We start from the raw sequence: 15,556 nt of genomic DNA, 5'->3' as shown, positions 1-15,556 counted from the left end.
TGTATTAAAAGTTACTAGAATAGAATTTAATTTAAACCTATTGGTTAAAATGTGCACTACACCTTTTGTACTCCACCTGCTTCATTTGTATTAATGCCTCCCATTTTGATAACTGTCTTATCTCTATTAAAACCACCGTTGAAGCAGCTTTTCAGCGGGAGATCGCTTTGAGGAGCTTGGAGAGTAGTCACGCTCTCGGGCCTCTGAATTGTTGACTCCCCCGCCTCTGCAGACGGGCCTTAACTTTCATTCTATCTGCCTCAGTGTGTTTTCCTGTGTTCAAGTTTATTGAAGTGTTGGCTAGTATCCCCAACAGGGGTGTGTGTGCAAAATGGAGAACAATGTTGCACCTTCATACCCAACAACACATCACCTGATGGGTCCTTCACCAATGCCATTAATGGCCTGCAGGCCCTAAACCACAATATGAAAAAGCATTCTGGAGTAGAATTATCCGCTTGGACAGACTGGTGGGATAAGAGCGTTGGAAAATGTAAGGATTTGGCCATATCTGTTGTGTTTTCTGAAGCCATATTTGCTACTACCTTGACATTGTATGGGTGTTGTCTTATCCCCTGTTTGCGCTGCAGTAGACTTATAACTACTGCAAATGCCTCTACAAATTCTAAATGTACCAGGGAAAGCAGTGAAGTCCAGGAGTATGGTAATTCCGAGGACCAATTGGGCAAACATGATTATGTTTCTTTTTCAGACCAGCCATGCGAGTAAGGAGTAGGCGGGTAAAATAGCAGTCACCTGATATTTCCTTTTGCGATTACTATAAAATAATTAATAACATACATATTATAAAAACGGCGGAATGTTGGGTTTATTCTGTAATACTATTATATATGGGTGTATTTAATCATTTCTTTGTTAAACAATTCTTCCAATTGTCCAAAGAGAACTTGGGGTTGTAACCAGTCACCTAGTCCTCTCACAAGGACTGTTCATTCGACAGCTCACCCAGTCCCTGGCTCCGAGGACTGTTGATCCGCGTTTGCAGCGAAGAGTCGTCAAGGACTCTTGCTACCAGCAGATGGATATCAATCACTCCCAGGAATACTCACATAGTGTTCCTACATAGTGACACACTTTGCACTTCTTTATGTAATTGTTATGCCAAACGAAGGCGTGATTGTAATTGTTATGCCAAATGAAGGCGTGATTGTTTAAATTCAAATGAAGTTTGTTCTTAGTTTCCCCTTTCTATTATTGTTAAATACCTTAATTGTTATTCTAGTTACAGATGTTGTGTTTGCTTAGGCATGTTGGATTAATCAATAACCTTGTAATTGTTTTGATTTATGGCTTTAAAGCCGTACGAGAAATTACTGTTCGAGAAGATACTTTGGAGATCGGGAGGAAGTCTTGATGTATCTACCCTTATAAGGTTTTACCAAAGATGCATTTTTTAATTAAATGTCAATAATTGAATAAGATGTCTCCTTGCAGTGATTGATAATTATATCAGAAGTGTAATTATTAATGAACCTATCAGGGTGCATCTAATACGAGAAAAATTCCCAAATTCAATGATTTCAAGGCAATTTTAAAGGTAAGACTTACATGCGGAGGCAGCTAACATGTGACAAAATATGGTATAAAAGTCGCACTTGAGTATTTGTTGCAGGCCAAACTATGAAAAAAAAGTTGGACCTATAGTCCGGAAAAAATGGCAACTTGGTTGATTGTCACATTTATACTGGTGGAAAATAATATTATAATTCGAACCAAAATAATCAGCATGAATGACTAAAATGTTTATTGGTCACCATTTTCCATCCGAACACACACGTGTCTCTTAACCTGATATTTCCAAGACAATCTTTCACCACAAACTGAGCAGGAGAAAGGTTTCTCACCAGTGTCGGTACTTGTATGTGGCATTAAATTCCCATTTTAAGAGAAGATTTGACCGAAAAATGAGCATGCAAAGGGCTTCTCGCCACTGTGGGTTCTCGTGTGTTCTGTCAAGTGCTCCTTCTGAGCGAATCTTTGGCCACACAGTGAGCAAGTGAAAGGTTTCTCACCGGTATGGGTCCTCGTGTGTTTTGTTAAATCTGACTTGGCAGGGAATCCTTCCCCACCCGCGGAGCAGGAGAACGGTTTCTCGTCCGAGTGGGTTCTTTGGTGGATTTTTAAGGAGTTCTTGTGCGCAAATCTCTGGCTGCAGACCGAGTAGGCATAAGGTTTCTCCCCAGTTTGCGTTCTGGTATGGATCGTCAATTTAGCCTTCTCCGCAAATCGTTGGCCACAAATAAAGCAGGAAAAAGGTTTCTCCCCAGTGTGTGTTCTCGTGTGCTGTGTCAGGTTCTGCTTGGAAGTCATTTTCTTACCGCAAACCGAGCAGGAAAAAGGTTTCTCACCAGTGTGAGATGGGTGTGGTTGGTTAGGTTTTGCTTGGAAGACAATTCCTTCCCACAAATGGAGCAGGGAAAAAGTTTCTCTCCGGTGTGGCTCCTCATGTGCCTCCTCAAGTTGGACTTCTTTCCGTAGGTTTTCCCGCACTGTGAGCATTTATTGTCCGCGGCGGCCGCATTGTGAACTTCGTCTTCGTCATTGGTGTCCAACGACGTAGCGGCGTTGCTATCCGTTAGCGGAGCAATGAGCTTGAGTGCTTCCGTTGGGCAGCTGCTGGCCTCGCTCAGACCGTCGTCTTCCCTTTTTAAAGGCTCAAAAGTGCACGTGAGGATGTCCGTCTCTTCTTCTTTAACATTGGGGGGTGGGGTCTCCTTAATGTGGGGGTTCCCAACTGTAATTAAATTCCTTCTCCTCTTTTACGGGTTCAAACTTTTCCTCCACTTTGATGAGTACAAATTCTTTCTCTTCTTTTTTGATATATGGCGACTTCTCTTCTTCTTTGAGACGAGCGGACGCCGGGTGGTCGAGACAATGCCCTGGGTGGATATCTGCGAGGTGGAGAAATGTCATTGTGTGCAAAATTCTTTGCTTATTTCAGTTTTCATTCATGTTAATCTGTCTTTTGAAATGAAAACAGAGTAAACAGGACACCAGTATGGTTTCTCAATATTGTCCATTTTTAAAAGACATTGTCATTGTAATACATCTTCATCTGAAAACAAATGCTATTTTAATAAACACTGTTTTAATGATCGCCAAATGGGGAAAAAAGTAATCAATGCACCAACTGAAAGATTATTTAACTTTATACAAAACGACAGTGATTAATATTAAGTATACACTCGTCAGAATAAAATCCTTAGTAAATTAATTATCAATCAGTAACGGAGAATAGATAACGCGACTGAACTTGGAATTTCTATTATTAACGTAATTTTCATCAACAATTTATTAAGTTGTCCTGGACGCCACAATTGAAAAACAGCTCCTTCTAGTGGTCAAATTACCGCTTTCTCATCTTTCATTTGCTCTTGTTTGGATATGTACTTGTACTACAAGTACTTGGACTAAAGAATGTGTACTTGCGTGCACTTGTGTGTCCTTGTACTAAATGTATGGGTGCTATTGCTAAAACTATGTGTACTTGTACTACAAGCAAGATTCTATATTTTCACGTACCTTATTGACAGAGGGTCATAAAATATACCTAATTTTGGAATATTATTCCTTGAGAGCCATACTCAGAATTTCAAATAAAAAAAACACCGCTTTTAAAAGTACAAAACTCACTTAAATCTTTTAATAACATTCTTACACTGCTGCTAATCCATGATAATCAACGAGTATGCATTCACACGGTGGTCTAATGATATAAAAATTATGATTAAAGCTGGGCTTTTAGCTTATAAATTAGCCATACGCACCCAACAAAAGAGCCACATATGACTCGCGAGCCTTAGGTTCTCTATACCTGGTTTAGAGGTGTCATATTTTCCTCCGGTACGACTGATAAAACCGAACCGTACACCCGTGTAAAAGCCCAAAACAAAGTTTTGGTATACGTGAACATCAGGAAAACGTGTTTTTGACGTTAAAACTGGGTCAGCTGACTCCGAGTTGTCACGTAACCAAAAACAAATATCAGACTCGACTGTGTTTACATGATGAACCTCAACCACGCAGGGTGAAAATAAATCTATAAATATTCAAATGATCATCTATTTGAGAGTTATGAGAGTAATAAAACCATTTACCTGATTTTTTTTTGGTGTTTGTTGTTATCTTGCTCGATGATGCGTTGATCCTAATCGCCTTGTTTGTCCCCTTATGTCGCAGTTATGCCAGGCTAAGCTAGGTTTCAGCCTTCGTTCATAAAATTCGAAAGGAAATGAAACAAATGCTCTGTTCCGATACTTTTGGTGGATTCTTTCATGAGGCTAATAAGAAACAAAAAGCGCGAAATAAAAAGCACATTGCCTTAAAACCCCGTAAAAATTCAAACACTTCAAACTATCGTATTGATTAGACAGAAACCCCGTCTCGCCGCTAGGTGGCAGCATTATGCCCAACTGCCGGAAATACAAGAGAAGAAGACTCACAGCCTTTTGGATCCGCGTTTTTATTATATTCCTCATTTTTAGTCACTTAAATCTACCATATTGAAGTTTAAATTAGTCCTTTCCTTTTGTTTCATGTTTTATTTTGAAGCATAACTAAAAAAAAGTACGTTTTAAATCTTAATAACGCAAATAACGCTTCTCTTCTTTGTCACCTTTGAATTTAGAAGGCTGATTTTATTCAACAAAAAGACCCCAAAATTATTTTCACCAAAAAGAGAGCTTTATTGGAAGTACACAACATATGACAATATGACTTATAATATGACAAAAGTATAAGGACATTGTACTACTTAATTATTTTGACAAATTTCATTCTTTCACACCATATTTCTACTAATGTTTCTTAGATCCTAGATTCAATATATCATTTATTTTCATTAAAATGGATTAAGTTTGAATAAGACTCAATATTCTTATTAGATTTGCAAATAAATTCTATAGACAAATACTGCAATTTTCAAATTTCGTTTTTAACTGTAAAGACATTTTCCATATTATTTACATCACATTATTGATTATTTACTTTGTAATTTCCTAATTTAGGCTCTACTATTTCGGATAGAATTGTGAAGTAAATAAAATCTTCAACAACACTGAATTTTATTATACAGACGATCCCCTACTTACGAACAAACGGTACATACGAACATATCTGCAAATTGCGTTGATGTCGAAGAATGTTCATAAGTTCGATTTTGTATTGCGCGTCTTTTTCTGAGTAGTGCTTCTTTCCGCCGCTAATACCGACGCCTGGCTCTGTAAGAGCTCAGCTCACCCAGCATCTACCTTCCTCTGCCCAGTTCGTTGCAATACAGAAGTGCGTAGCGTATCTCCAGTGTGCAAAGAATCTTTTTCATTTCTATCATTAAATATCCGGTGCACTCATTATTCAATATGGTTGGTGAAAAGCGAAAAAGGCTTCTAGTGAGGGAGGTGCAAGGAAGAGGCAAGCCATTTCATTTGAATCCTAAGCGGCAATAATAAACAACCTTGATGCATGTGAGAAAGTGGTGAGCGTTGCACGGGAATACAACTTGAATCGTTCGACCGTCAGTACCATTTATAAACAGAAAGATCGAGCAGCAGGACTTAAACATTGAACGTTGCACAAAGGTTGCAAATCAATTGAATGATGCCATACAGTGCTACCGCATCATTTATGATGAAAAAAAAGAAGATAGCTTCAAGATAGTTTCTTTCGGCCAGTTTCTAGTAAATCTCTCTCTAATGCAGGGGTGGCCAACCAGTCAGAGACCAAGACCCACATTTTTCACTGTGTTACCGCAAAGAGCCACATTTTTTACTGTGTTACCGCAAAGAGCCACATCACACACATACCTTTGCTCAGCCAGATTTATTGTAAATGTCACACACCAGCATAGTAATGACATAAATTGACTCCTACAGTAATAACAGCACAGGCCAGTCATTATCAACAATGAACATTGTGTGCACTGTCTCACACAGACAAACTCTCAGTTCAACCAAGTCCACAAACAAAAATATAATAATTTACAATAGCGTTTTTCTTTTACTATGCATGTTACTTAGTGGGACTTCTGTCATAAAATCAGAGCCTATTTTTGCGCAACATTCGCTCCTTGTGAGCTGTCATTTATTATGAATGGCTTTTAACTAGCGCGCCCACCACGTGGGTGTACACCTCGCTCTCCTATTGGCTGCTCCCGGCTGAGCACTCTCGCCTTGGTCTGCCTCGCAGGGGGTGTGGCTTTTTCAGCCGACGCTCGATCTTTGGGATACTTTTTGTGTGCGCGACGCCGTTCATTGTCGCTTCTGGTTCACGGGAGCTCTCCCACTCTGTCAAAAACGTTTACTCAAATGACCTTGCTCCTACTGGGAAACTTTGAGGTATTTTCATCCCAAGCACATGCGCATTGGACGAAAATACCGTATTGAACTCAAGCGAAGCGCACACGCAAATAAAACACAAATACAAACTTTGATATGGACGTAAGAGCCGCATGAAACCGGGCAAAGAGCCGCATGCGGCTCGCGAGCCGCGGGTTGGCCACCCCTGCTCTAATGTATGTATACAGTACTGTATGTATTCTCTCCATTTTATTAAATTATTTTTTCAGTACAAACCAATGCCGGTTACTTATACAAGCCTTAAACATACAAATGCACTTATATAAACCCTCAATATACTTATATAGACATTAAACATGAATTATAATACAAAATATAGCACTGAATCAACTTCAATTTGAAGAATTTCAACTTATGAACACTTTCAACTTATGAACAAGCGCTCGGAACCTAACTCCTTTGTAAGTAGGGGAGCGTCTGTACAGTAATACTTTGACATACAACTGTTCCAACATACGAGACAAATTTAAGATATGAGCCTACCAGATGGTTCCCAAATGAGTCGGTAGTAAATTAGAACAAATTTGATGTTTTTTTAGGATGGAAATGACTTCATTTATATTTTGTTCATTTCTATGGGAAGAATTGACTTGAGATACGAGTCAATTGACATACTAGCTCAATCCCGCAATGAACTAGTATCTTAAGGTAATACTGTATTTGAAGTGTGGATTGTTATTACACGTTAAAAAGTGTAAACATGATTTTCAGAATGCAAAATACAATTATACTTTGATTACAATGATCTTTCATGCAGAATTTGATAAAGCAAGCAAAGCCGTCCTTGGTTATTGCTTGTCACAACACATTTGCATCTTTTAAGCCTATCCTTACGACTCTATCTCTGGCAAGAAGCTGAGCAGGAAAAGGGTTTCTGACCAATGTGGGCAATTGTGTTTTTAAGATATTCCTGCCACAAATTGAGCAAAAAGGTGCTTTTCTCCTGTGTGGGTTGTCGAGTCTTCTTTTTAGGTTCCCTAATGTGAAAATGTTGGAACATTAACTGCGCCTGGAAATGTTTTTGAATTCTGCAGCTTTTTAATTGGGCTGTTGTAGCGCATCTGTGGTCACAGACTGAGCAGGAAAACATTGTTCTCCAGTGTGGGTTAATAAGTGTTCTTCTAAGCTTCTCTTTCGGGAAAATGTCCGACCACAAACTGAGCAGGAAAATGGCTTTTTACCAGTGTGTACTTGTGTGCCTTTTTAAGTTTTGCTTTTGAGAAAGTGATTTACCACAAACTGGACACGAAAATGGTTTCTCACCAGAGTGGGTTCTTGTGTGAGCTTTTAAGTTTCCCTTGTGTCTGAATCCTTGACCACAAACTGAGCATGAACATGATTTTTCACCAGTTCTTAGGTGGGCTTTTAAGCTTTCCTTGTTTGTGAATTGTAGACCACAAATTGAACACAAAAATGGCTTTTCACCTGTGTGGGTTCTTAGGTGGGCTTTTAAGCTTTTCCCGTTTGTGAATCGTCAACCACAAATTGAACATGAAAACCTGTATGTGTTCTTGTGTGGCTTTTTAAGTATTGCTGTCGAGAAAAGGCATGACCACAAATTGAGCACGAAAATGTTTTTTCACCAGTGTGGGTTACTACGTGTCGTTTTAAGTTTCCCTTCTCTGTGAATCTTTGACCACAAACTGAACATGAAAATGGTTTTTCACCAGTGTGTGTTCTTGCATGCCTATTTAAGTGTCCAATCTGTGTGAATTTTTGACCACAAACTGAACATGAAAATGGTTTTTCACCTGTATGGGTTCTTGTGTGCCTTTTTAAGTTTTCTTTTGTAGAAAAGGCTTTACTGCAAACTGAACACGAAAATGGTTTTTCACCAGTGTGGGTTAGTACGTGTTTTTTTAAGCTTGCCTTCACTGTGAATCTGTGACCACAAACTGAACATGAGAATGGTTTTTCACCTGTGTGGGTTCTTGTGTGTCTTTCTAATTTATCCTTCCGTGCAAATGTCTGACCACAAACAGAACACGAAAATGTTTTTTTACCAGTGTGTGTTCTTGCATGACTAGTTAAGCTTGCCTTCACTGTGAATCTTTGGCCACAAACTGAACAAGAAAATGGTTTTTCACCCGTGTGGGTTCTTGTGTGTATTTTCAAAGAAGACTTTTTCCCAAAAGTTTCCCCACACAAAGCATTTGCAGAGTTTGTCACCGCTGGGATTTTTCATATCTTCATCATCATCATCATCATCAACATCATCAACATCATCATCATCATCATCAAGCAACTTGTTGCCATCTGATAAAGGAGAAATTACATTTTCTGCTCGCCATCCTTCTGTTGAGCTGCCGTTCAGTAGCTCCACCCCTCTGTTGGCCACGCCCAGATCGTCTTCACTCTTGAAAGATTCCCCAGTTGAACATTTAACACATTCGTTTTTGATTGGAGATTGGTCTTCTCTTTTGCACTGTTGAGGGAACTCTGGCTTCTCTTTAATTTGGGGCCATGCTGAGGCGTTTGCAGGCTCCGCCCCTTCACTGGCCACGCCCAGATAATCCATTTGAACGGACTCACCTGGTGACCAGGTGAAATGATCTTCCTCCTTTTTGATTGGAAGTTGCTCTTCTATTTGTTTTAGAGGGAACTCTGGCTCCTCATCTTTAATTAGGGGCCCTGTTTTGGTGTTTGCAGGCTCCGCCCCTCCACTGGCAACACCCAGAACATCTTTCTTCATCAGTAACTCACCAAGTGAACAGGTGAAATCATCTTCCTCCCTTTTGATTGGAAGTTTCTCGTCTCCCATTTGTTGCTGAGAGAACTGTAGCTTTTCCTCTTTGATTTGGGGGAGCTCAACTTCCCCTTCAAGGTCAACAGACTCCTGCCCATCAGCACTATGATCATTTCTGAAACCTGCAAGGACACAAACATAATTGATTAACCATTTTCTAATTATAAAATGACTGAATTTCTTGTTCACAGAAATGGCCACGCCCAGATCGTCTTCTGAGGAACTGTGTGGATAAGCTTGGAAGAGTGACTCTGCATATTCTCTACCTCGGTCACAGGCTGCAGAAGTTACCCATCTTGTGGAAGACTTCCTGTGTGTTGTTCCAAAAAAGGCTGCGCTACAATGGTAAACAGCCTCTCATGTCATAGCCACCTGGCTTGATCGCATCTCGACATTTTGATCATATCGCGGGCGGACTATTCGATCAAAATTTTCATTGTACCACGAGCATGTCGTAGGTTGAGGTACCACTGTAAAAGAATATTTCATGTTCAGAACAATACATCATGGTGGGCAGTAATGTTTTATGTGAATACAAGGTTACTTTAAAGTTACAGAACACATACCTGTCAACCTCTGCCGTTAACTGCCCTTATAAATGATTATGATTCCCCGTACAAACACCGTACGACGTGTTTACGCGCGGTAACTCGTTATTTACTATGTGGCTCCTTCATGCTTGCTTCCACGATATTTACTCTATGTATATCTACGCATGTGCATGTCATCCTTTACCGATATTGCCGTACACACCTCTAAAACAATACATACGATTGAGGATAATTTTTGCTGGTATACCGTGACAATAGTAACGATCGATGACAGTAGCGTCGTTGGCTACCAGCCTACGAAACTATCTGGATTTTAGCCAAAACGGTCTCGTTGAGATGGGTTGTCATAAATATTGGCGATTTTTTTGTATTTCCCCATACAAAAGTCGGTGTACGGCGTACATGATTTGAAATGGTAAGAAAACGTATAACATACGTATAAAACGTACAAATTGACAGGTATGAGAACAGTAATCTAAAGGAAGATGTTGCAGATTAAAGGCATGAATATTGATCAGCTGGCGACATCGTGGTTTATCATTGTAGCACGTTCTCAGTTCTACTAATAATGCTATGCGCTGTCGTGCTTCGATCCATTCAATAAAGTCACGATCAGAAACATTGCCCACCCTGTTAAATATTTCATTATGAAATATCAATTGTGTAACATAAAGTATATATTAGTCTATTATGCAATAATGATCGTCAAAAGTGAACGTACCTTCGAGTTTGTGAAGAACTACTTTAACTTGCATCATTTTGCAAACAATAGAATGTTGATGACATGAGAGATCCTCTTTCACGCTATTAAGTTCCATCTGAAACTTTTCCGCAACCGGCTTCATTCTCGCAGGCAATTTTTCCAAACTTTTTTGTGTTCGCTTGACGACGTGCTGATGCAGACGACGTGTTCCTTTGTTAGCTGCCAGCTAGGCTAAAGTACGACTCCCAAAACGGATTGAAGAAAAACGGACTGGCCTCCGATTCCACAAACTATTTAATTTTGAGCATGTTGTCGAGGTTTAGTTTCATTTAAGTTCAATCAAATTGAGGAGAAACAAGAGGCGCACAAACAAAAAGTTAAAATCCTAGCCATGCCGAAATGAACACCCCAACTTCTTCTTCCTCTTTAGGTTTACGGTTGTAGGCAGCCAACGTACTGTAGCATTATCGCCCTCTACTGTCTCAGTACCTCATGCCAGGTTCTCAATTCAGATATTAAACAGAGGGGGCGATAATGTTAAATTTGGTCTCCTAATGCCACAGAGTGAAGAGAGCAGCTCGAAGTCCAGTTCGAATCTAGCTAGCCGTGACACTAAATCGAAAAGCTACATTTTGAGAAAAAGTTAGGTAATTTTAAGGACATTTGCTTTAAATGATACATTGTGTTTGATCGTATTGCAAGTAACAAATAACACATTTCAATATTTAAATATAAGGGTATTTAAGGTTCATTTACAATTTACTGATGCCCAATCCCCCACTCCTTATTATTGAAGGTAGTGTGGCCGAGCGGTCTAAGGCGCTGGATTTAGGCTCCAGTCTCTCAGGAGGCGTGGGTCCAAATCCCACCACTGCCAGTGATTCATGCACTGTACATGTTAATTTTGTTCTTAGTGCTTATGGCTCTTCACTAACCAGGAAGACAAAATGTGAAACCATTGGTGAGGGTGCTGAGTCCCAAACACACTAATAGGAGTATCGTGTTTGCACACCACTGTGCCCCTGACGGTGCATCAAGCTTTGCGTTAATCATAATGATTTTTTTATGGGACTCCTTTTCGCATATATGTGGTTCTGTGTGTCTTGTTCGCCAGCCTTGCAATATCTTATGAGGGTAGTTTTTACTATTTTCCTGGGCCACACATAATGATGCGGCGGGCCAGATTTGGCCCCCGGACCGTCACTTTGACACGTGGGTTAAATGCTTCAATATGAAAACACACATCTGGAAGAAGTGCAACCAGGGGGAATATAAATGAAAGGAAGCTAACAGACAATGTGGAATTATTTAAAAGAAATTACAATTATTTGTGGACAAAATATAATTAACATCAGCCTGTGATTCAGATATTTCTTAGGCCAGCAGAGAAGGCCTCGAAGGCCCTGGCGGCACACCACTGATATTGGGACAAATATTCGATTCATTGCCTAAAAAGAGGGGCTTTGCAAATAGCTGGGTCATGAAGTGGGTCTCATATTAAAATGTGTATTTTGCCTGTTTCTAGTCATGACTCAATGAGTCTCAAGCTTCTCCTTAGTAGAGCTCTGTCCTATAGCCAGATGTGTCCTTGAACACTTGCAACATTGTCATTATCTTCTATTTGCCAGTTCATAACAAATGGCTTATCCTTGAAGACTAGCAACATTGTCGTTATCTTCTATTTGCCGGTTCATAATAAATTGCTTACTGTATGAAGTAGGGGAAAATCCCATTCCTGTTCAGTTTCGTTACCACCCTCTTGAGAGAATAAAGGTGAATGAATGAAAGTTGTCTGTCTCGGCGCATTTGTGGATGCCAGCATTGCGTGTGGTCCACCTGTGCCCAGAATATTTTGCAATCAAACCTTCGAAGTCACTGTTCATCGTCTCCAGCCTGTATTTGGACACTCAACATCTTCCACATCCGAAATTAATTGAACCCAAGAAGGAAGACAGAGTGCTCTTCCTCCAACAGTCATTCACCATCAGTGCAAAGATAGTGCTACAGTAGCCTACTAGGGTGCTAGTTGCCATACATTAAGTAGTAGGTGGGTGGTATTTTGCCTAGCAGAATTAAAAAGAATCAGTTTGTGGATCATTAAAAAAATAACTCTTCTCTGATAATTCTGGATTATTTTTTCATCGCGAGTATATTGTTAAACAAAATTAAAGGAGGTACATTTGCGATTCTATTTGTATAATTATTGTCTTAATATTCATTAACAAAATTCCTCTCAAAATATTGTTGTGCATTTGAACAACTCATAAATAACCTAACTATAATAAACAAAACGAATTAAATCAAAGAAAAAATGTGTTTGAATGCAAAGTGATAGCTGACATTATAATAAATGCACTCAAGCACTATTTCCCACTGTTTAAAACTGATTTTTTGATTGAGGTAAAGTTTTGTGTTTGGGCCATGTTTTGGGTGGCACATCTATGGCTTTATAGTTTATCAAAAGTGTGCTTCAAAGAGAAATAACACATTTTTAATTTAGACAGCACAGTATCCATACATCCACTATTGGCCATGGTGAAAGTTTCTTTCAATACAAAAAGCATCCTATTGTGTCTTTGTAACCTTATTCAGTGAGTTCACTATAAGTATTTGAACATCCAGCAAAATTGCAAATTCTCCCACTTAAAAATTATGATGTTCTGACATTTTCATCGTAGGTACAGGTCCCCCTTAAAAAGAAAAATCCAGAAATCACACGGTTGAAAATTGTTTGAAATGTATCATGTTGATCTAGCGTGATCATCTGAAATAGTAGTTTATACATTTTTGCGAAAAGCTATGTCAAACATAGCTGACATTTTGGTCAGCTAACTTTAATGTCAGTGATGACTGTGGAATTGAAGAACCACTTTCAAATAAAGCCCACTTCACTTCACGGACAAAACATCTAAAGAGACCTTTTAACCCAGTCTGGAACCGTGTTATCAATTAAATAATACCTTCAACAGATGCATCCAGAAAAATTCACTGTTTTAGGATGTTTTTTCATGATCTCAGTAGAGTGTAAGACATAAGGGACAGGAAACGAATCAACAATGTGTTTATAATATTAGGGGACCATAAAGGTTCAGTCTGACAGTTTAAAAATTTGGCTTTTGTGTCTTGTTCCTCAGCCTTGGAATATTTTATGAGGGTATTTTTATTATTTTACATTCGAGTAGACGCAATTGGTTATTACAGTGCTTGGATTTGCCGACATGTTTATGGATTGGTTGCATGTCTTGTTAAAAGTCTTTGTTCATCTTCTGTATTGCTTATCCTCATGGGGGTCGTGTGGTTGTTGGGGCCTATCCCAGTTAGTTCCGAACAGGAGAAAAGGCGGTGGTCCTGACTAAGTTTGAAGCCTGCAATGAAGATTCACATTTCATGCAATAGTGGTTAAAAAATAAACAGAAAACATAAGTTCAAAAAAATGAAAATGAACAAATTTAAATGGGAAAATATCTTATAATGTGTTTACTTTTGTCAAATCGTTAAGGCCATTTAACGTCAATGACGAGTTAAGTCTGCTGAGCCAACACTCTTGCATTAGATAAAATCACACGCATAGCACTAAAAGTTGAAAACGTCCATTATGTACCTTCGTCCTGACTTTGGTTTTTCACCCGTGTGGGTTCTTGTGTTTATTTTGAACCCATGACCTTGGAAATGTAAAGCCAACATGCTAACCACTCTTATAGTCGTGAAAATACGGTAGTTCATTTCTACAGTCCCTGAATGCATTAAGGTCGTATCTCAAGGTACCACAGTAATTTGAACCCACATTAAAAAGAAATGTGAACACAAGGAGTTTGTTGAAGTGATTATGTTCTTATCCTTGAAGGGTCTCTCCAATGTTCTCACTCTACTGCGCTGGACTCAACATTTTCAGGCTCGATTGTGGCTGTTGAAGGCCCTGGCGCATTAGGGGTGGTGCTTGATTTTTTTCAATCCAATTTTTTTCTTTTGTTTTTTTAGTTCAAAGCGCAATTTCTAAGATCTAAAAATAAATATATAGAAATTTTCCATTTTCCACTTTAATATTGAACATAATTAAAATATGTATTTTGTTTCCATTTGAAATGAAAACATGATTAAAAGAAATTTTCCATTACTAAGAAGAAAAAAAAGCTCAAATAAACATTGCTTTGGATCTATAAAAAAACTGACTAGGACTTTTGATCCAGTTATTTTAATCCAATTTAAAAAAACAAAATCTAAATATTGGATCTAAAATGGTCCGGCCCACATGAAATGGAGTTGACATTAATGCGGCCCGCGAACCAACCCCCTGCTCTACACTATGAGGTGGCTAAAGTAAATGGTTAGCTAAGCTCATTTGGTTCCTAAACAACATTTATGGATACAGACAAAATACTTACCCCAATTGTGTTCCGCCATGAAATTCAGAGTGATCTTTTTCCAATGTTAAACAAATGTAAAGTAAGGAAGGCAAACGTCACAGGTTGACATTACCTGGATTTAAACTCAGGACCCCAAAGATGTGAGGCTGATGGGCTGCCCTCAAGCTTCCATTTATATGTAATATTTTTGAATTGGAAAACTTGCTTACAACTTTAACTTTGCTGCACTTGTCCTAAAGCGAATTGCACAAGGTTGATTTTGTTATTCCTTTTTCAGAACAACATGCACAACCCCCCCCCCCCTGGTGGAATTATATTTGTCATACAAAGGAATTATTAACATTAAGGCATAACGTAATTAAATTGTGTGCAAATATATTTTAAAAGGGGGGAATGTCAGGATTATTTCATATTATACATTTGCTTGCAACAAAAAATATGCATTGCTTTACCATTAAACTTACTTTGCTATATTTACTTAAAGTAAAATGATGTATAAATGCTTTGCTCCTGATAACCTAAGTCAGACAAAACAAAGAGAAGCCAAACACCTTAGACTACTTGGAGTGGACAAAACAAAGATGATCCAGAACACCTTGAACTCCACCTGCCTCCACCACAGACACACTCATAAGACCTCCAAACCTTCATTTGTCACCTCAACGGGAGAGCCTTGGCTCCGACTTCCATCACAGCAAACCCCAGATCTGGCCTTTTGTTGGAACTTTTTGATTCCAAAAGGGGGACAGAAGGGGGCATTTGAAACGTAAGAAAGTTCAGTACCATAAAAACACGTATAGAACTCTGCCCAGCGTGCA

At 39.0% G+C, this 15,556-nt stretch overlaps 1 protein-coding gene and 1 non-coding gene across 2 annotated transcripts in view; one reads left to right on the top strand and one right to left on the bottom strand.

Moving 5' to 3' along the window:
* LOC144213351 (uncharacterized) overlaps positions 1-10,779 on the bottom strand; it is a 231,123-nt gene extending 220,344 nt beyond the window's left edge. The window contains exon 1 of the mRNA XM_077741772.1: positions 10,393-10,779. Coding sequence (XP_077597898.1) covers positions 10,393-10,516 — 124 coding nt within the window. The 5' untranslated portion in view covers positions 10,517-10,779. The remainder of the gene's footprint in view (positions 1-10,392) is intronic.
* A 390-nt stretch (positions 10,780-11,169) lies between these two features.
* Positions 11,170-11,251, top strand: trnal-uag (transfer RNA leucine (anticodon UAG)). Its single transcript has one exon. It is a non-coding gene; the product is annotated as a tRNA-Leu (tRNA).
* Positions 11,252-15,556: the final 4,305 nt, after the last annotated feature.

This window comes from Stigmatopora nigra, chromosome 20, assembly GCF_051989575.1.
Source record: "Stigmatopora nigra isolate UIUO_SnigA chromosome 20, RoL_Snig_1.1, whole genome shotgun sequence".
Lineage (NCBI taxonomy): Eukaryota > Metazoa > Chordata > Actinopteri > Syngnathiformes > Syngnathidae > Stigmatopora > Stigmatopora nigra.
Note: the sequence above shows the minus strand (reverse complement) of the source record. Positions and strands in the feature narration are given on the sequence as shown.